This window comes from Schistocerca serialis, chromosome 2, assembly GCF_023864345.2.
Source record: "Schistocerca serialis cubense isolate TAMUIC-IGC-003099 chromosome 2, iqSchSeri2.2, whole genome shotgun sequence".
Classification (NCBI taxonomy): domain Eukaryota; kingdom Metazoa; phylum Arthropoda; class Insecta; order Orthoptera; family Acrididae; genus Schistocerca; species Schistocerca serialis.
Window position 1 is genome coordinate 641,819,883 of NC_064639.1, and position 22,731 is coordinate 641,842,613.

Below are 22,731 nucleotides of genomic sequence, written 5' to 3' on the forward strand. Positions count from 1 at the left end.
TCTCAGGCTCCCTCTTTGTGGACGATTTTGCGATCTACTACAGCTCTCAACCGACCAGCCTTCTTGAACGACGTCTTCAAGGCTGTCTCGATCGCCTCCACTCTTGGAGCATCGAAACTGGCTTCCGCTTTTCTCCCAGGAAGACCGTTTGTGTTAATTTTTGGCATCGTACAGAGTTTATTCCACCCTCCTTACGTCTAGGACCTGTCAACCTTCCATTTTCGGACGTCGCTAAATTCTTGGGTCTTATGTTTGACAGAAAACTGTGCTGGTCCTCCCACGTTTCTTATCTTTCGGCTCGCTGTCTGCGATCCCTCAACACCCTCCGTGTCCTGAATGGTACTTCCTGGGGAGCGGACCGAGTGGTCCTTCTCTGCCTGTATCGCACCTTAGTGCGCTCGAAATTGGACTATGGAAGCATAGTTTACTCCTCTGCTCGGCCGTCTATTCTTCGGCGTCTTGACTATATCCATCACCGTGGATTACGTTTTGTGTCTGGAGCTTTTTACACTAGCTCTGTGGAAAGCCTTTATGCTGAGACTGCTGAACCTCCGCTGTCCAATCGGCGAGCGGTCCTTCTGGGTCGTTATGCTAGCCATCTGTCTTCCATGCCTGCTAATCCGGCCCATGACATTTTCTTCAATGCCTCCTTGGATGTAGAGTATGCAGGCCGCCCTTCCTCCCTACTACCACTGGGAGTCCGCTTCCGTCAACAGCTCCATTCTCTTTCCTTCCACTTTCCTAAAACCTTCTTGACACCGCCTTGGCTCTGTCCCCGGACCTGCCTCCGTGACCTTTGTCAGTTTCCCAAGGATGGTACCCCTTCACTTGTTTATCGTCGGGCATTTGCTGCTCTATGTGCGCAAATGAAGGAAGCCACATTTATTTACACTGATGGCTCGAAAACATCGTTTGGTGTAGGGAGTGCCTATATTGTTGGCGACACCCCAAATCGATTTCGGCTTCCCGACCAGTGTTCGGTTTATACTGCGGAGCTTTACGCTGTTCTCCAGGCTGTCCAATACATCCGCCGCCATCAGCGGGTACAGTAGTTTATCTGTTCAGATTCTCTCAGCTCTCTCCTCAGTCTCCAAGCTCTCTACCCCGTCCACCCTCTGGTCCACCGGATTCAGGACTGCCTGCGCTTGCTCCACTTGGGGGGCATCTCGGTGGCGTTCCTCTGGCTCCCAGGACACGTTGGTATCTGTGGAAATGAGGCGGCCGATATAGCGGCCAAGGCTACAGTCTCTCTTCTTCTGCCAGCTATTCGCTTGATTCCCTTCGCCAATCTACGGAGTGTTTTATGTCGTCGTGTTACTCTTGTATGGCATGCACATTGGTCGACACTCCCAATAATAAATTGCGGGACGTAAAAGCTCTTCCCTGTGCTTGGACCTCTTCTTCCCGAACGCGTCGTCGGGAGGAGGTAATTTTAACTAGACACCGGATAGGGCACTGCCTTCTTAGCCATCGACATCTTTTAAGCGGCGATCCTCCCCCACTCTGTCCCCACTGCTCTCAGCTGTGGACGGTAAAGACACCTTTTAATTGAGTGCCCCTATTTTACTCCGTTACGTGCCCGTCTACAGCTGTCGCCTGATATATCGTCCATTTTAGCGGATGACATGCGCTCGGACGATCGTGTTCTCGAGTTTATTAGTGCCAGTGAGATGACGTCAGTCATTTGATGCTCTTTTTGGGGACAACCAACCCCTTTCTGTAGTGGATTTTTGAGCTTTCCTTCTGCTTTTAGTTTCTCCAATTTTTTGAGTTTCGTTCCTATTGCTACTGGTGTCCATTTTCGTATTTTACCGTTTCCTAAGTCACAGACCGGGCGCTAATGACCATAGCAGTTTTGCGCCTGCACACACACCCCCCACCCCAAAAAAAAAAAAAAAAAAAAAAAAAAAAAGGCTGTAGCAGCTGCATGTGCACAACTAGACACATACACAGCCAAGGTTTGTAAAGGACATTGGAAGTTACCGTTCGTTGATAGTTTCTGTGACACTACAGTACACAGTTACTATTCTTTCGAATTAGCCACTCAAGTAACAAATTATCAGTTGCGTTCTGCAGTATTGGTAAGTATTGACGATTCAGATAAAGCTGAATTAATATTTATTCTGCTTTCGTAACGCATGCACTCCCCCCCCCCCCCCTCCCCCCTCCCCCCTCACCAAACCCCTCCGATTCGCTAGCAACAGAGGTGCTCTCAGTGCAGTACTGAGTAGAGACTTTGTTCCTAGCTCTCTGCATACACCCACGAGCGCACTCACTCCCGCTACGTGTTCCTGCTACAAGAGCGTCAGCAGAACGACTTCCCTCCATGCAAAAAGCGAAAGGGTATATCATCCGCTGTCTTTTCCTCACTCCTCCGGCTCATTGTGTCAGAAATGGTCCACCAATCAGCGTTACTCTTACAAATGGGAGGATAGCTAAGCCGACCAATCCGGAAATATATAGCATTTGCATTAGGCGTTCACTGTCCACTTGTGGGAACTCTGAAACTACGCACCAGGTCCGTCAAAAAATGCGTATGCTGGGGCTCTCCCAAACAATACAGTGGGCTTTGCTTTGAAGATGAACACGCAGGCCATTATCCCTTTTCTCTGGCAAAAACTGTTTTGGTCCGTGGGCAGTCGGCTGGCTGGCGCAGATGCGTGCTAACTCACCCTCCTACGGCTGGTTGCCTCTGCCGAACAAAAACTCCTGTGGCCATTGTGTCTTGAATGTTTGTGTACACCATCCTCAACTTTTTAATCTCGGTGCGCACTTTTGGTTTATTTATTGAATTTGGATATCGATTAAATGGAAATATGTAAAATTGACTCTACCCTATCGAGTTTAGGCTCGAATGAAACGTTTTGATATGCAGAATATGATTCTGAGGTTGGAATATGTAATAAATGAAGGTTAGGACAGCACGCCACCTTACACAGTGACAAAGAAAAGGCAGTGAAATATTGCTTAAACGAAGGAGGGGAAAAAGCACTTGAATTTACGCAGTATGCAAAGGCATTATCGTTTCTTAAAATCAGAGCATGAACTATACAAATGGAAGAATGAATTACGTGATATGCGCCAAATGGAAACCCGAAACCGTCTGAATGAAAAACTGTTCAAAAGATTTAGAACTGCTCTTGAGAGGCTATGCACCGTTACCAATGGAGATCTACGAGACTGGGCCCTGCAAATTGCATCTGACATGAACGTTGAAAATTTCCGGGCTTCGTCGATCTGGCTGCACAGGTTCAAGAAATCATACAGAATAGCATGTCGCAAAATTATCAAGTTTACGTCATGTAAACATGTATAGCAGCTGCCAGGGATAGACAGTGCTATAGAGAAATTCACAGCTGACTTAAAGACAAAACTTGCTGTTATCCCCGCAACTGCTGTTTATAACATTGATCAGTCAGGTTTCGTGAAAGAACTGCATGCACACTGCACTTAAGCATTTCGTGGTGAAAAAAAGAGACAGAGTCAGTTGCTCAATCAATGAATGCAATGACACAGTCATATATGATAATGCCAGTGATAAGTATGAGTGGTTTACTGTTTTTGCAGCTGTATATCTGTCTTCAAGAACCACAAGCAAATTAGGACCAAAAATAAAAATAAAATGGACTGTTTTTTTGCAAAAATCTTGTAATCGAAGTATCAGAATCTGGAAATATGGGAAAGAATGATTTTCAGCATTTTGTTCAAAACATATTCCTACTAGCTGCAGAAACTAATTCATTGCTTTTGTTGGATTCATGATCTGGACATAACAACACCACTGTTTTTGTGGAGGATGAAGGAAAATCTGTAGATGTAGTGTGGATTTGCCTGGAACTACTAGTGCAATTCAACCTCGTGATAAAGAATTTTTTCGTGGTGGAAAGCATTTTTCAGGAAATTATCAGACAACATAATTTCTGATACCTCTTTCTCATTTCAGGTTTATCAGCGGAACAGTATTTTTAAGCTCCAATCATTTGTGCATTACCAGTTTTCTTCGCCACACTTTACGAATTTGATTAAGTATGCCTGGTATGCAGAACACTGGCCAGGACCATTTCTGACTCCATCCACATTCTGTCTAAATAAAACTAGTGGTTACTGCAAAGTGCCTGACTGCATCAATTTTTCCTTTGTCCGGTGTACCTGGTGCTAGGAAAATGTTTGTTTTTGTCATTCAGTAGACACTTCACATTTTGTGACAACTACAAGGAATAAACAGTTTCACTGATAGCCAAATGTACAGCAAAATGGCTCTGAGCACTATGGGACTTAACATCTATGGTCATCAGTCCCCTAGAACTTAGAACTAATTAAACCTAACTAACCTAAGGACAGCACACAACACCCAGCCATCACGAGGCAGAGAAAATCCCTGACCCCGCCGGGAATCGAATCCGGGAACCCGGGCATGGCAAATGTACAGCATTCAAACATTATTATAAGGAATAGCCTACAGGAATTGTTATAAAATGTAGTACTGCAAGACACATTTCATTTCATCAAATTACAAGTGCTTATTGAATGGAAGGAATTGGTGACATCAAACACTGCCATGATTTTATTTTCTCTGCTAGCCACTTTTAACTGTCAATATAAAGTTATTCAGAAATTGTTTCTGCACTTTAAGCCAGGTTTTCACTGGAGCAAAGAAGCTAACAAGCACGAGCAAAAGAGAATTCTGTCTGGTGTACTCGGTAGGCCTCTTGCAGGTCTTTCAACTGGATGCCACTGCAGCTGCTTACATGTCCCTAACCTTCCCCAGTTACCTAATCGGAAAATGGAGACCCGCAGTTTAATGTGTAATCTGAACCACTTGTCTTTCGTGGCCACTCCAAGAGAAGTGAATGCTCGGTTAAAAATCAGAGTGAAAAAGTTGTGGTCTGAAAGGGATTTGATCCCGCGCTCCCTGGATCCTAAAGTGCACGCTTTGCCACTAGAGCATTTTTGTTTAGGGAGGGGGGACTGAAAAAGAATATGACTGTTAGACCTTACATGCGTAGTGGAAACACTAGCTGTATCACCTCGTAAGATGGTGCTTGATATCGGTAATTAGTGTTCTGTTTATAAATTTCCCCTCAACGGTAATGAGGAAAAATGGCAGCCAACATACATGGAAAATTTTGGACCAAAGCTAAGGAGAGAGGTAGATGCAGTTCGGTGTAGAGTGCATGATCTCCATGCATGTTGCACTTCCATACAAAGTGAGACATTTAAATTCTTCCTTTTCTGTGCCATTTTGCGTACTCCATCAAGAACAGCACGCTCCATGTAATATCTCTTTATATTCTACTGATTATCCCTGTACAATTCTATGAGTGAATTACATTTCGTACTTGACCATCTATATACTTGCAGAATTGATGCGCAAAGTAGTACAGTACTATTAACTATGCCATGAGCGGATAATTACTCTTTGCAATATTCTCTCTGGTGTGTGTTGAAAGGACTTCTAGGATCTTCTCCGTGCCGAATTGTAATTTTGCTATCGAGATTACTGGAAGAAAGAAACTGAAAATATATTGTATGCTAATCAAGAGAATATATACTGAGCATTTACATCACAGGTGTGTAATGAATTTCATTATATATGTATTGTCTAATTGGAAATTTGCACGGATGTATTGTTTCGTTGGTAATCAGAAGGGAACTTCCGATGAATTGGAAACGAACCTGCAATTATTAGATCCAAAAGCTCCATTATTTCATCGGATGATTAAACTCTATCAAAGCAAACTTTCCGCCTTGATCTGAGGTTTCCCGACTGACTACGCAACGCAAGAAAACCAAGACATTTTATTTACACAGGATTGCAGATCACTTCGAATCATCGAGACTGCGGACGCGGAGAGTCATCGTCCAATTCTGATTAAGCAAGTAAAGCTTAATTATAACTTGCTTGAGCGACTGTGATGACTGTGATATGGCTGCTTATGAATGAGGTCATGAATGTTGTTGTTGTGGTCTTCAGTCCTGAGACTGGTTTGATGCAGCTCGCCATGCTACTCTATCCTGTGCAAGCTTCTTCATCTCCCAGCACCAACTGCAACCTACATCCTTCTGAATCTGCTTAGTGTATTCATCTCTTGGTCTCCCTCTACGATTTTTACCCTCCACGCTGTCATGAATAAAATACTAATAACTAACTTTCCTCCTCACCATTAACCAGTATAAACACAATATTAATTAAAATTATATCAACATGCGAAATAATCCTCACTGAATAGCAAAATTTTACATTGTGGCTCTAACAAGATAGAGTTGTATCCTGTATGCCAAATATTAGCTCCAAACACTAAAAAATAACACACTGTTCATAGGCAATGTTCACTACCTCGTGTTCTCTTCCATTCCCTGTAGTATAAACGGTTCTGCCAATACACAAGTGAATGGTAGTGAATTTTCTGCAAATGCTCATTCGCACATGTTCGCTTCCATTTGCTCAATTGTAAACCAGGCTTTAGGTTTTTAAAATTGGCATCTGTGAACTACGGATAATTCTGCTACATGCTGCGGCATGTGTGATACGCCGGGTCATGCGCTAGATGGGCAGGGCTGTACAAACCGATGTTATGAGCTGTTCTACACATGGAAAAAATGTGTAATCCTTTTTCTTACAAAAAACTTTCAGTGCCTCTTAGCAGCTAAAATTTCGGCAATGCATTTCTTTCATTGCCTTCTTACAGTGAAAAAAATTTCAGGATAGGTTTCTACATGTCTTATTGGACCATTTCTTTGTTAGACAGGGAATTTTGTTTAGTGAGCTCTTAGAATTGAACAGACAGTTTTTGTAATTGCATTTGCTGCATACTGTGAAGTTTACCTACAATTATTTGCACTTAGCCATTGAGGGCCTCTTCTTTTTGTTATACAGGGTGGAGCAGAGGAAACGCATGTTTTTTGAACCGCTAGTACACGGCGACGAGAGGGGTATTGACCTTGAATGAATGTTGGCAGACGACCCATACAATGCAGTTTCAGTCGCTATGGAGCTTTGGAACATAGAGCATCATGTGTTCGTTGCCAAGTAGTACTTTAGAAACAATGATTCCATAGTCACAGTGCAACGTCTTTTCCGCCAAAATTTTAGAGTTGGACGTCGAAGTGCAGTGCCTGATTGAAGTACCGCACTCAAATGGGTTGCAGCATTTAGAAGTACTGGATCTCTGATGGAAAACAAACCACCTGGTCTTCCCCATTAAGTTCGTGCTCAGGAAAATGTAAACTAATTGAGAAAGGCAATTCTTGCTAGTCCAAAACGATCGGCTAGATGACAGGCTGTAGCGCTGAGTATGCAATGTTGTTCACTTCACCGCATCTTACATGACGATCTTAAGTTTCACCCGTACAAGATAATGATCATGTAGCAGCTTAGTGAAGGGGATTTTGTGCAGCACAGAGAGTTTTGTCACATAATGGACGAAATTTTTACGGAAGATGCAGATGCTAAAGTCTTCATGAGTGATGAATCTACATTTTCATGTAGACAGTTAGGTCAGTGGTCAAAATTGTTGGTATTGGGCGCTGGAGAACCCACATGAATTATACCAAAGACCTCTCCACAGTTTAAAAGTAACAGTGTGGTGCTGCATATCAAAGATGGGGATTGTTGGGCCCTATTGTTTTGAAGAGGAAGGAACTGCAATTACTGTGACATCAGTGCGCTACATTAAAATGTTAAACAACTTCCTTCATCCAGTACTTCAAAGGCATCAAGTGAACATGAGAAAAATATGGTTTCAGCAGGACAGTGCCACAGCTCACACAGGGAGAGCATCCATAGAAGTGGTTCGACACATATCCCCAGGACATGTTATTTCAAGATGTGGTGGTGTTTACTGGCCCCCTCACTCACCTGATTTGTTGATATGCGACTTCTTTTTGTGGGGATATTTAAAATCCAAAGTCTACATGAACAAGCTTCACACAGTCAATGACCTGAAGAATTCCATTTGTCAGGAAATTGAAGCTGTCCCGAATGAAACGTTGGAGATAGCCATGCGTAACTTTCGGCCGGATCCAAATTTGTATCCACCAGGAAGGACGTCATCTCCAAGACATTATTTTTCAAACCTAATTAAAGCATGTATATTTCAAAACTGCATTAAAAAATCTATCACTTAATGCTTGTTTTTATTATTTTCATCAAACCGCGTCTCAGTCATTCAATAATGAAAAACATGCATTTCCTCTGCTCCACCCTGTATTACAAGCAGTGTTGCAGACTTCAATATTGAATTAGTCACAAAGATGAGCAAACCTTTTAACTCATATGTGTGACTTTGTTACTAATTTGTTGGAGTGTTGTGGAACCTTCGTTATTCTATCCAGTTACCTGATGGGGCATAGCTGTGTAATAATGACAGGGAGAAATTGTCCTGCCTCGTGATGACTGGGTGTTGTGTGGTGTCCTTAGGTTAGTTAGGTTTAAGTAGTTCTAAGTTCTAGGGGACTGATGACCATAGATATTAAGTCCCATAGTGCTCAGAGCCATTTGAGAAATTGTCTTAGTGGTGTACTGCACCAGAAGCTGTTTCATGAACTCACAAATTCGGTCTACCGTAACAACAGTGGCAACTCCGCCTGCACAGCAGTAGTGATGAGGCCTTTATAAAACTGGTGACGAGGGTTTACGAAATAGTGAATATAGAAATTCCTGCACAGTGGATGTGATGCTAATGCCGTTACTTGAGGACCAAAATATTTCTGCAATACCTCTGACCGATTTCCTACAACTGTGAAGTGTCTTTCACTATTCTTAAACACCACCTTCTTGTGTGTGTGGTTTTTCTTTTTCACACATCTCACGCTTGCACTACTGTATTTCCTCATTTACATTCTATCTAACAAAAAGTTCAAATCAAACACAAAACTTGATGCAAAATGGTTTATGTGAAAGTTCTCACTCGTTTGTTATAAACAGAAGACCACTGAAACAGTGTTGTCAACATGCATATCTTACACTAGAAATTCACTGATGCGAAATATGCAGCATATTGAAAAACTTTTAGTACTTTACTCACAAAAATATTGCCCACTGTGTTTGCACTGACTATTTGCATATTAACCAAAAAATATTTTGTGTAATTCTCGAAAGTTTTTGGATGGGCATTTTTGAGTAAATAATTTGTAAAAACTCGTAAAAATGCATTTTTTTTACATTTTTAGTAATAAATATTTACATAATACAGATATCAGGAGCAGAGAAGATATTGGTTATAATGACATCAGTAGTACCTGGTGATATGACAGAAAAGATTCTGTGACTCTCCAAGTTAGGAACAAAAAAAATGTTTCATTGGAAAAATTTAATTAAATCTCCTATTTTCATCTTACATTTGTAAATTAAAGGAAGCCCATAAGGGTGCAGGTGGCACCTAAATTTCGGTATATAATGTTCTCTACCGTTTTAAGAATTATTTACTAAATATACATTTTTCATAAGATCGTACCATGTACAAAAATTAAGATAAAACGAAAGTACATTGTTTCCTAACACTTCTGATATAGAGGTCTAGTATATTTTTTCCCAGAGAAATTCATGACCATGAGTTGACATGAACTGTAAGATTTGAGGTGAAATCATTGAATAGTTTACTAATTTTAGTTTTCTGCTCAATGTCATTAACTTCCTGACTTACTTCACTGTCCAATATGTTGAACTCCAGTGGATGTAAAAGGACTGAAATTGACACGTACGTTAAAGGGAGAGAGATGAACTGCCTTGAAATATATTGGCCACGACATCTTGGTAGATGATTGTTGCAGTGTCTGTGTGTTTATGGGTTGCATTTTTTCATATGACTTGTCAAGCCAATGGCAGCACGGCATCTCTTGCCGCAATTGTCACAAGTGTATCTGGCTGCTGAGGCAGGAGCAGTGGTAGCATTGCGAAGCTTTTTCTGCCTTAATCTGTCTAACAAGCCTTCACCATGCTTCGACATTCCAGATGATATATCATCATGCCACTCTGGTCTCATGCTAGCCCGTGCCTCCCATTTGTTTGTGTCGATTCCAAAGCTCTCCATATCTCGTTTACAGGAGTCCTTGAACCTCAATACAGGACGTCCTCCAGGTCTTTTGGCTATAGAGATCTCGCCAAGCATCACCTCATGTGGTAACTTGTCAGGATCCATACAGTGGACATGTCCCAGCCAGCGGAGTTGTCTCTGCTTCAAGATAGCTAAAATACTGTTGCAGTTAGTTTTAGATAGCACTGCTTCGTTGGTCACTCGGTCCTTCCACGTTACTCCGAGGATGGATCTCAGGCACCGCATGTGGAAAGCATTAAGGCGACGTTCTTGTTTGGCATAGGCCTTGAAATAATGACAGTAAGAAATGTATGTCCATTTGCCCATGCAGGCCATTTTGCTAATTGCCCTTTCAGCTCATGCCCCATTTCTCCCTTTATTTCAGTTAGTATAATTTCACTTGCTCTTTTAAAATTTTTACTTTGTATGATCACAGCTGCTTCAGTTACCTTCTTAATCTCACTGGTATATCATATTTGTTTGTATTACAGGATATGTTAAAGACAAGATAATTTTGTTCACCCACTCCTTTGAAACATGACCCCAAAGTTTATTGTTCAGTTTATTATCTTCTCAGAACAATTACTGTAATTTTTATATAATTCATTAGATAATTTTTCACACATTTTATGTAAGGTACATAATCTTACATCACATTTTACTAAGAGTTGTTAGGCGCATTTTCACTGGTGTTTCAGCAGATATCTGCAGTTCTGTTTTCGCAATGTGTAGCTGTAGTCAGCCCTACAATTACTGAGTGTCCCATTCTTCGTTCAAAGCCCGGTGTTAACAGATAGCACCAGTTTGTTTCCCATTACAAACAAAATTCTTTTTCAAACAGAATTTTTCATGCCCATTCAATAGAGAAATTCTGGATTAGTGTAGTGTGATATTTGTTTTATCAATATGTGTTAAAAGGGAGAGTAAAAGATGAAGAATACATAGCAGTCCAGTAGTAACTCAGTAGCACTACACGCTTGGTGATAGCAGTCAATGCGAGCCAAGGCAGTGCTGTCGCTACTGGAGCATTGGTTATTCTTCGAGTTGTACTGTCCCTGTTCACACATTCCGATAAAACGAATATCACACTAGAATAATCTGGGACTGCTTTATGAAATGGACATGTAAAATTCCACTTTGAAAATCATTTTGTTTGTAACAGAAAACAGACTATTTCCATCAACAAGAAGCATTGAATGAAAGAAGTGATGAGCACCATTTGTTGGGGCTGACTCCAAGTACTCAATACAAAAACAAAACTGCAAATACCTACACAAACAGCAGAGAAAATGCACCTGACAACTCTTAGGAGAGACACCCTGTATGTGTGTTTCTCTGTGTGGTCATCTAATGATGGCTTTTGCAAATGTTGTATTGTTACAAAGGCATATTACGTATCATATTTATGTACAAAGGTTTAGTATAAAATATATACAGCTTAGAATTCTTCCAGTGAATACGGACATTTACTTACAAGAACAGTTTTTAATTTTGTTTTAAATGGATCTCTGGCATATGCTCCTGTAATTCCTGTCAATTTTTTTTGTACTACATTGAGCTACTGGTATACAGACATGGTCTGTTACTTTTAATTTTGTTCTTTATCTGTAATAAGTTACCTATCATGTGATATGTGTGATTACAAAGTAATATTTTTTAATTATCACTCTGTGCAGAGTGAGTCAGGAAAGTTATTTAAATTTAATTTGAGACCGGTTTATGCCCTTCGCTCTATTGGAAAAGGTGCAACTGCAGGACAAATGATGTGAAGTCTTATGAACTTATAAAAGCCTCCCACAAAATTTAGTGTTTACCATAAAACATTAGGGTCTGTGGTGGAAGCTATGCAGCAAGCAGTTGAAGCCTTTAATGTAAATGACAGTTTCAACAAAAGGGACCTTACAGTAGGCTTAGACATTTCCTGGCAAAAGAGAGGGCATCAGTCATTCACTGGTGTGTTAACAGTGATTGGTGTAATTTGTGTGATTGGTGTAATTTTATCAAAATTTTGCAGATGCCCTGACGGAATGAAAAACAAACATGCTGAAAACTGTCAACCTAATTATAGTGGAAGCAGTGGTGGTGTTTTATTTTAATGTTAGTTTTTTTGTATTCCTCTGTTCACATGAGCCTGATACATCTAGTTATATCTATGTGGTAATGTTGTAACAGTAGTATTAAGTTATTTATTACATTCTAAGAGCTTCTTTAGTTCTGCTGCACTTTGCTTCATTTTTTTGCAAAATCATTTGCACCCACTATGCACACCACATAATCGTTTTTTGTCAACATTTTCTTGTAGATTGACACCAATATTTTTTGTTGTTGCTCGTGGCTTAACAATAGCCATTGTGTAGAATTTCCTTGTTCTTTGAAAAGTCTTGTCATTTTTTTTTTTTTCCATGGCTGTCCATAAAAATACTTCCATATTTGTGGTGTTGTATATTTTTGTTGACAGTGTCTTTCACATTAGTTCCAATATTATATGCAGTTTCTCATCGCCATTGTTTTTCCTAAACGTGAATTTAGAGCATGATTCACAATTCGGTCAACGCAGTTGGTTTGAATGTCAAATTTTACTTATCAGTATTAGTTCAGTCCCTTATCTCGCATAAAGAAAGTGAAATTTGTTTTTAACTGCCTGTGGTTTGATGTTTTCACACTGTGATATTTTACCCCACATATTTGAGTTTAGGCAGAAAAGAAGTGGAATTTTGTTAGCCAAATAGCTCATTTATTTTTGAGATTTTGACATATCACTATTCATTGTACTATTGATTAATGAAGGCTACAAATAAATTCATTTAACTTCATAATTTCGTTCCTACAATTTGCATACACTTAACTTTTACCCCATTATTTTTGTTTTTTGAAGAAGCACTATACATTTGAACACACAATTCTGCCGTCTTTGCCAAGATGTTGACGCACTGGTTAAAAATCGTTGATCCTACAGAAATTTCACTGCCACATACATTTATCTTTGTGCCTGATGATGGTTTAACAGGCCAAAAACCAGTTTGTAAAATAAACAATAAATATTCATAATATTACACTAGTGTTGTGCGTGTTCATTTGTATTGCAACGGTCCCAGGTTCAATTTCCAGTCTGGCACACGTTTTTAATCTGCCAGGAAGTTTCATTTCAGTATCTTATTTACAAGTTCAAAGATGAATAACAGTAACAGGATGAATGCTGCTTCAAGGCAGATACTGTATGTGAGTGAACAATTATACTGTATAAAATTAATGCTATCAGCTTTTGTAAGACATGAAACACAACCCATTTTTTAAAATAATAACAAAAAAGAACTATTATATCACAAATGAATCCTTGTCACTTTTATCACTTGTGAATGGCTTCCATTGTTGTTTGCATGATCAGCTATCAGGAAATTAGTCTTGTACAGGAGTGAAACATAAATAATACACGGTTCAGAAAAGTGGTGAATTACCTTTGAAATATGGTGCTGCAGGAGAATGCTGAAGACTAGATGTGTAGATTGAATAACTAATGAAGAGATACTGAATTGAATTGGGGAGCAAAGAAATGTTTGGCACAACTTGACTAAAAGAATGTATCTCTGTGCTGCACTTCCTAGCCTGCTTACCTACATTGTACAAGGCAAGTGAAATTAATTATCCGTCTTCAGATACAGAAATTCACCCTACTTTTCGGGTTGCTATCTTAAATGCCATCTCAGTGATCGTCAAGTGATATAAGGCATTGTCTACAAACAGTATGAGAGCGTACTCACATTATTCAATTAGACATCACACACTTTTCTATTATGCCCATCATTTACCTGCATGAAGAAGAATAGTCATCACTTTTTCCAAACGTGTCAAGCAAGATGCCAGTTGCTGTATTATCTGTACACTCATTATTCATAACATGGCACTAATTTACCGTTATTTTGGTAACCAAGCAGTATTCCTAAAAATTTTATGTGGTGTTTGAAATCGTCTCTCATTACCATACTGCAGTATTACTTCTCCATTGTGATTGTACTTCCATTGTTGATACTTGATAATACATGCACTAAGTTTTTCACTATTGTTTTGCTGCCTTTGAAATGCTGTACTACTTTAAGAGAAGTCTTTGGGTTGTCGAGGGCTAAGATTTCCTTTCTTGAATAATAAGGATACATATGTCACCAAATTGTTTCTCCCTGTAAACTCTCAATATTTATAATGTGCGTGTCTGCTTATATCTCCTATTTATTATTGTATGTGGATGTGATAAAAAGTTACCCCTTTTTGGTTTGAAAAATTTTCAAACATTGTTACATCATTTATTTCTGTTCTCTAACGGCAGTTGTCTGTCTACATTTTCTGTTTAGTTAGCACAGGCCCATTAAAATATATATACTATGTGCATTGTATAATTTTTTTCATGACATTCATTCTGTTGTATGTTGGTTGTTCTTACTTTTAATCAATTTATGGTATTCAAAAATTCTGAGAACTAATTTTTGACTTTCTCGTGTGATATTCATTGCACCTACACATAGCTGAATTGCAAATTTTGATGTATTGAGAATGATATGAATCTGCCAATTGCTCCCACCTCCCTTTTTATCCCCACCAGACCAGTGGGTGAGATCTTAAACAAAGGTACATCAGTTTCTTAATTGCTATTTTTTGTGTGTGTTTAACCCCATTAATTCTTTTCTTTATCCCTTGTTTCAGAGCAACTCCTATTGTCCAAGTATTGTTATGCTTACTCATAACTTGCTTGTCACAAGCAAACAGGTGAGTGTGATGCTGGTGATAACAGTAAAATAACAGCATTATTATTGTATCTCATAAGTAGACAAAATGTGCTTGTTAGTTGTTTACCTTTTAAAGTTATCTAATCTACCTATGCAGTTAAGGAGGCTCACATTCAACACTGCAACCCATAGAATTCCAATTTTGGTTTTCCTTATGGTGACATCCTCCTGAGTAGCCCATGCATGGAGATCCGAAGAGAGGACTTTGTATGCATGGTGTACACACTCTGGGACATCTGGGAAAACCCGGGAATTTTTTCATCTGGGAGAAAACTGGGAATTTTTTAGAACTCTAGGAATTTTTCATTGTTTTAGTCTTCAGTTAAATTTTTGTAATTTTGCTGGTAAGAACTGATAAACAGCAAACTGTGTCAAAGGCTTTAGGACGAAGACTATGGGACACTTAATAACAATAAACTGCTGCCAACGAGCGTGACGTCACAACAGTTTACATTAAGTCTGTTTGAGCAGTTGCCCGCTGGCTCACGCACATGCACAGTTAAATTACTTACGGGCAGCACCTTCTCCCACTTCCAGCTACTTGAAGTGTGGCTGTTAGCTGTATCAGCAGTAGCAACAAGCAGCCAGATGCTATCCAGAAAAATTTTTCTTGCCCGCTCAAGCTGCCAGATTCACGCATGCGCATAGTGTCCGAGTTGTAGTGGGGTGGGACTAAGTCTCCACATAAGCAGTGTTTATGTTTACTGAAATTTCTGTTTCCTCTTTGTTTACACTTCTCATGTCAGATGAAAACAAAATGGATTTCTGTGGTTGGGAGCTATCAAGTGAATTAAAATACATTCACATAACTATGGAATACTGACATATGTTGTTAGTTTCAGTTTTCTGATTTTATTTTATTTCCACGTTTTTGGCAGTCAGTCGCCTAGCAGAAAATGAAGTTATTTTTGTTGGTTTGCTACATAAATGTGACTTTTATCAATCTTTTCCCCTGAGGCAGTCAATTTATTTGAAACAAAGTGTTCATTCCACACTATTGGCTAGTTTCAACTGTTCACTGAATTTCAAGTGCAAATTTTCATCTTCTGGCATGTATGGCATTATGCCATAATGTAGAAACAAACATAAGATAATACAGTCTACTCCAAGAAAATTTGCATCCTGAAAACCATAGTGTAAAGCTTAATATCAGGTTGGGGCCCAGTTCATTGTGAATCTGAACACATGAATGTGCACTTTGAGCCAATACATTTTAGTATGGCTTACAAAATTCCAATGCTCTTGTAGTATCCCATTTCTTTTATGACATCATGTAACATCTCGTTATACTATATGTGTATGAACATATGGGCTTCCTACGTCATCGTAGCTACTCTCGCACAGTAATGCCTGTTTTCTGTTGCCTGGTGAAACATTGTTGTGATGCCTCATGTAAGGAGGAGAAATGCGTACCTTCACGTTTCCGACTTTGATAAAGATCCGATTGTAGCCTATCGCGATTGCAGTTTATCGTATCACGACATTGCTGGTCGCGTTGACCCGACATCCAATAACTGTTCGCAGAATATGCAATCGTTGGGTTCAGGAGGGTAATACGGAACGCCGTGCTGGATACCAATGGCCTCTTATCACTAGCAGTCGAGATGACAGGCATCTTATCCGCATGGCTGTAACGGATCGTGCAGCCACATCTCGATCCCCGAGTCAGCAGATGGGGATGTTAACAAGACAACAACAATGTGCACGAACAGTTTGACAACGTTTGCAGCAGCATGGACTATCAGATCGAAGACCATGACTGTGGTTCCCCTTGACGCTGCATCACAGTCAGGAGCGCCTGCAATGGTGTACTCGACGACGAACCTGGGTGCACAAATGGTAAAATGTCATTTTGTCGGATGAATCCAGGTTCTGTTTACAGCATCATGATGGTCGCATCGTGGTGAACGCACATTGGAAGTGTGTATTCGTCATCGCCATACTGGCGTATTACCTGACGCGATGGTATGGTTACCCGTCTCGGTCACCTCTTGTTCGCATTGACGGCACTTTGAACAGTGGACGTTACATTTCAGATGTGTTACGACCCATGGGTCTACCCTTCATTCGATCCCTGCGAAACCATACATTTCAGCAGGATAATGCATGACCGCATGTGTCAGGTCCTGTATGGGCCTTTCTGGATACAGAAAATGTTCGACTGCTGCCCTGGCCAGCACATTCTCCAGATTTCTCACCAATTGAAAACATCTGGTCAATGGTGGCCGAGCAACTGGCTCGTCACAATACGCCAGTCACTACTCTTGATGAACTGTGGTATTGTTTTGAAGCTGCTTGGGCACCTGTACACGCCATCCGAGCTCTGTTTGACTCAGTGCCCAGGCGTATCAAGGCCGTTATTACGGCCAGAGTTGGTTGTTCTGGGTACTGATTTCTCAGGATCTATACACCCAATCTGCGTGAAAATGTAATCAAATGTCAGTTCTAGTATAATATATTTGTCCAATGAATACCCGTTTATCATCTGCATTTATTCTTGGTGTAGCAATTATAATGGCCAGTAGTGTATTTCCGAACTGGACAATACTAGATAGTGGCACCCCCCCTCCCTCGATCATTTGAGATAGGACTCCAAAAATTTTTTGAAAAAGAAAAAGAAAATCAACTTTTCAAAATTTTGTTGATTTTGCAACACACATTTTTCTGAAGAGTCTGATATATAAAACATACATATTCGAGGACATTTAAGACATATTATTTGGTCGCAAGTGTGCCGAAGTGCAGCGCCCTGCCTCTTCACGCAGCATCACTATGTTTCGCTCTATGGAATTCAAATGTGTATATTTTGTAATGGATGCCATCAAACTATATTCAGGGCAGCGAAAATTAAAGAAAACTCGCAATTAATACTTCATGGAATTAGTTGTAACGAGGAGAACAGGAACTCTTCAGGAAATTTGCACACTTTATTGCCAGTTAGTTAATAACTTGCTGCTTTGTGTGGCATTAAATTAAATATAGGATACTAAAAACCCAGTAAAGATAAAAGACAAGCAAGACAGTACACGTTTCTTCAATCCTCAGATCATAGCATATTTTCTCTCTAGTATTGCTACAGCTTTACATGGTGTCCTTTCTTTCTGCAAAAGAATCCATTGCCTTATCAAAGTTTGTCAAACTTTTTGCTATATGAAAAATCTAAATGACGTTGTCTAAAACTGAAAAAGCCGTTAATACAAATAGTACCCAAGATTGGTATGATTTCTCAATCTTATTAAGTATATTTTGTCACTGTCTGCTAGATGAAATTATATAGGCCTGTCTAATATTGTAGCAATTGTAACACATACCAAACAAACAAGACTGTTTTGGCACACAAGCAATAAGCTTTAGGGCAGGAAATAGTTTCACATTTTATTCATATGCTCCAGCATTTCAAGCATGAGATCGAAAAGTAGTAGTACAAAATTTTGATGTAAATTTGGAATCATCATATTCTTCCATACTTTGTGCGATGCCCCCATTTCTTCTCCTTCCTCATTCTAACAATCATTCTTGTCATCACTACTTCTGTAACTGTTCCTGACAGTGTCAAAACTTATTCTTTGGTTAACTTCATTAATTCTTCCACAATCTCCGGTCTAGTTACCCACATTTATTCTCCAGTTAGGCGTTATTATGTGTTCGTGCAACATGTTTTCCGCTCTGCTCCCACAATAGAACTTAAGCACCGGGGACTCTCCAACTGTCCCTTATCGGTGTAGTGATCTGGCCAAAAATTTTCTGCCAGAATATAATTTTCTTGGATATACCGAGAAGGAAGTACGTAATCTTTCTTACTTGTTATTCCTTTTAGTCATTTATTTCCATTCGGGTGGTCTGAATCTGTGGATTTCGCTAGTAACTATAACAAAGTGGATCATTCGCAAACCCAGTCAGCCACATAAACAAACTGCAATCGTCATTCACCTGTTTGGCTTTATTCCACTCAGCTCATGTAGCCCCATCCCTTTTGTCTGCAGGAAAATTTATTTCTAGATGCGACCTGGATTTCCCTGGCAGTGACATCACGTACACTATGCCTGCATTCAAAAATCTGTTTATGATTCATTCAGATGTCAACTTAGAATGAGGGACTTTGTAGTCTGGTCCCTTCAACCCCCACAAACCAACCATCAACTTAGAATGTGTTCAAAAATGTTCAAAAACCAACAGGGATGCATTTCAAAATCATATGAATAATCAATAGGCCAACGTATGCTGAATTTTCCCTCAAGAATATGAATTTATTCCCCTCTCAAGAATATGAATTTGAACCCCCCTCCCAACCAATAGATCCTGGCCTGCTGCGCATGATTGAATCTGGCAGCTTGGATGTGCCAGTAAAATTTTTCCGGGAAGCATCTGGCTGTTTACACAGCTTACAGCCACACTTCTGTTGTCAGAAGCGGGAGAAGGTACTACTCAAATGCGACTCAACTGCGCATGCGCCCGCTCACAACTACTCGGATGAATATAATGTCGACAGTGGTGACGTCACGCTCATCAGAGGCAATTTGTTGTTATGAAGCACTGTATAGTCTTCCTGATGCCTTTGACACATTTTGCTGTTGGCAGGCGCTTGTATGAGCACTGTCATTGTATGTGTTGCATTTCCTTTGCAACTTAAGTTTTATTTTCATTTTTTTTCTCTTGTTCATGTTTTATTGCTGCAGTATTATTCTGTAGTAGCGGAATACAGTAATAGCCTTTGTTAGAGTATCGGTTCTTATCAGCCTAAATTACAAAAATTAACTTAAAAGTAAAACAATGAAAAATTCCCAGTATTCTAAAAAATTCTGAGTTTTCTCCTGGATGTAAAAGCTCCCAGGTTTTTCTCGGATCTCTTGGTTGTCCCTGTTCGTTTAACTGCCTTGAAAGCAGAGATCACACTGTCCGAACACAAAACGGTTGAGTTGTCTTTGCTCTTCAAGCCATTGAGTGCAGCCGTTAATGGTTCCTGCAATTTGGCTGTGTGTTGTGTATGTCAGTGGTAAAAAATTAAGGATGCTGTTCCAAGTGTTTAGTCATGGGAGCCATAAGACAGCCTCAACTTTCGTGGGTAACAGTAGTGAACCTGACATTTAGATTTCACAGCCCAGAAAATTGGCCCCTTTATGACCAAAAATGCACTTAGTGGTGTTCAAGACTTTGCTGTAATCGTTGAAACATCTCAGTCACATGCTGTTAATGCCATCCAGGTATGCAAAGCGATATGGGAGTCTTTGTAATACAGTCTATAAACGTTTGCCGTGTTTGTGCTGCGTTACAAAGGCCAAACATCGTAAAATGATTATCAAATAGGCCAAATGGAGTAATTATGGCTGTCTGCATTATGTCTTCCTTGGCTATAGGAATCTAAGTGTAAGCCTTCCCCCAGTCTAGGGCACTGAACAAGGTCACACCACTCAGCACATAGTTACAAACTTGTTACAAGGTAATGATCTGGCATGGTTCTAGTGTTGCCTCCATGCAGCACACTTCTTAGGTACCAAATGAAATTGAGTGACCAAGGAGTACTCGACTGTTGCATAAAACTATGCAGCGTACTACGGAATTCTGCTTTTGTTATGGCCAGATGGTCTGGGTATTCAAGATATGGGTTGACTGTTTGTAGTTTTAATGTAGGTACAGTGACATACCTCTTTCAGTGCTCCAGATGGTTGTGCCATGGCAGGAACTTTGGCAGTAAGTCTGCACGAGTTTAGCTGTGTGTGTAGCTACATTCCTCCACAAACCTGTTTGAAAGCCAGTGACACTGCCCAAAGTCATGTTTGCCATGCCTGCTAACAGCTGGTAATGTGCCAGGAAATCTCCTCCTATTATGGGTCCCAACATATTGGTGATAATGAAATCCCATTCTTGCTCATGTCACAGTCCAGGTTGAGCTTGATGCAACGTGTCTTAAGTCATTATTGTTGAATTATTGTCACTGATAAGTAGGTGTTCTGACTTATTTAGGCAATCGCTCGATGCGCCAGAGCCTGACTACCACTGGTGTTTGGGTCTGCACATGGCAATGTACATTTATGTGCCATGTCCCCAAATTTTCTATGATACCAGCAGATAAGAGGTTGGCCAGTATCAGAGTTTGAGGAAGTAGTAGACAAGTGGTTCCTTTAGTGCCTCCGGTAGCTGTTTCTGTCCTTGCTGTGGTCCTGATGTGTCAACATCTCGCCAATTTGCTTTGTCAACAAATCGAACTTTTCAGCCAGAACATCATAATCCGCACATGAAACCATTGGTGACTACAAGCTGTTACATGACACTGTCACTGCACTCATCAGTACAGGTGTTATTGCGTCAAATGTCATGGGCACTGATTGAGCCACTTCATCCAAGGCCCTCTCAGTTGCAATGCAATAATGGCTTTCACCTGAGGTGATGGACAGCTGCTCCTCAAGGTACATAGTAGACTATCAGGCACTGTACTAGTATCAACTGTACTCTTCAGTTGCCTCAAGTATTATGATGGCCTCCTGTGACTGATGTCCTCATGTGAACCTTGCCAAATATGTTTCTCTCGTTGGGTGACACCTTATGGATCAGTTTTTCATAAGCATCTGTCACAGATGGGTCTGTGATAACAACTTTTACTTGTGAGGCAAATTTGTAGTCTAGGTGGCGTATCACGATTACAAATGTGTTGTACAAATCTGCATTAAGTCCTGCGTAGAAAGGGCTGGCCTCCACTTGTGTGAACCACTGCACTGGATTGTATGGCCAGTAGGATAGAAAGCGCTTGGCGGACTGAGAGAGCGAAGGTACAATCCATCAGTGATTTGGCCGTGTTAAATCTTTTTCTTCCAATGTATAAAGCAGCGAAACCATGTCAGGGTCACCAGTTCTGGAACATCTAGAAGATTACCCTCCCGATAAATATTTGGGCGTGTTCTTGAAATTTAGCTGAAGTACACAACATAAATTCCGATGTCACAGGAAGGAAAGAACTGTATTTAATGCACAAGGAAGGACAAAATTAGTCTTGTATGGAAATTAGTATTTATTAGCAACTGAAAAGTTAACAGCAGTATGCAAACTGTCCTAAAAAACTAGAAAGAATTGGTCTGTAAGAACAACAGTCACAGAAAGTCATATTAATTAAGGAGCACTAAGCCAGTGAAAACACAACGCCTCTGGTGGACGATGCACAGACTCCTTGACACTTGGTGTGTGTACATCAGCTGACAGCAACTAGTAATTTTACAAGTTCACAAATTGCAGCACCTAAACTTTTCCCGCTAATTAAGGCGTTAGAAGCATAGCCCTGACCAAAAAATGATTCTGGTAGCTGGAGGGAGTGGTTTTGTTCATCTTGCCTTTTGCGCTCTTGTGACGGTATTTCCATAGAAACTTTCATTCCCTAAAACATATTTCTTTAATTCGAACCAAGGAGTCATATACCAGTTTTCATAGATTTTGGTTTAAAAATATTTTAATATTACAAAATATTTTCACACACACACACACACACACACACACACACACACACACACACGACCGAAAACTGAAATACCAATATCCATAGTTCTGGCTTCAAACTTCCCCTTAATAGCAACAGAGTTTCAAAAAAACCTTCCATCCCCTTTTTCAAGTCCTCAGGGGTGTAATTTTGAAAAATTGCTTCATAAACGATGCCTATAGTGTAGGATCAACACCCGCTCCGGAAATCAAGTTTCTATTGGCTGAAGTATGATCATTCAGTGAATCAGTCAGGACATTCCCTTATGTAAATATAGATTGTTGATTCGTACAGTTTCCTTTTCTTTGTTTTGGTTGTACATTTTATTTATTTCTTTTGCTGTCCGTCCATTCATTGTTGTCTATTGCCCTAGAAACTCAACAACTTGTTTTAAGACTTCATTTTTAATTTATAATTTTTTTTCTATATTTTGGTTATACTTTTAGTTTTATTATAATGA

General features: G+C 40.0%; 1 protein-coding gene across 1 annotated transcript in view; it reads left to right on the forward strand.

Moving 5' to 3' along the window:
* The window catches only part of LOC126457717 (sterol regulatory element-binding protein cleavage-activating protein), a 229,539-nt gene that overhangs the window by 201,748 nt on the left and 5,060 nt on the right, over window positions 1–22,731 (forward strand). Inside the window, exon 22 of the mRNA XM_050094254.1 lies at window positions 14,727–14,789. Within this exon, the coding sequence (XP_049950211.1) occupies window positions 14,727–14,789 (63 nt within the window). The remainder of the gene's footprint in view (window positions 1–14,726; window positions 14,790–22,731) is intronic.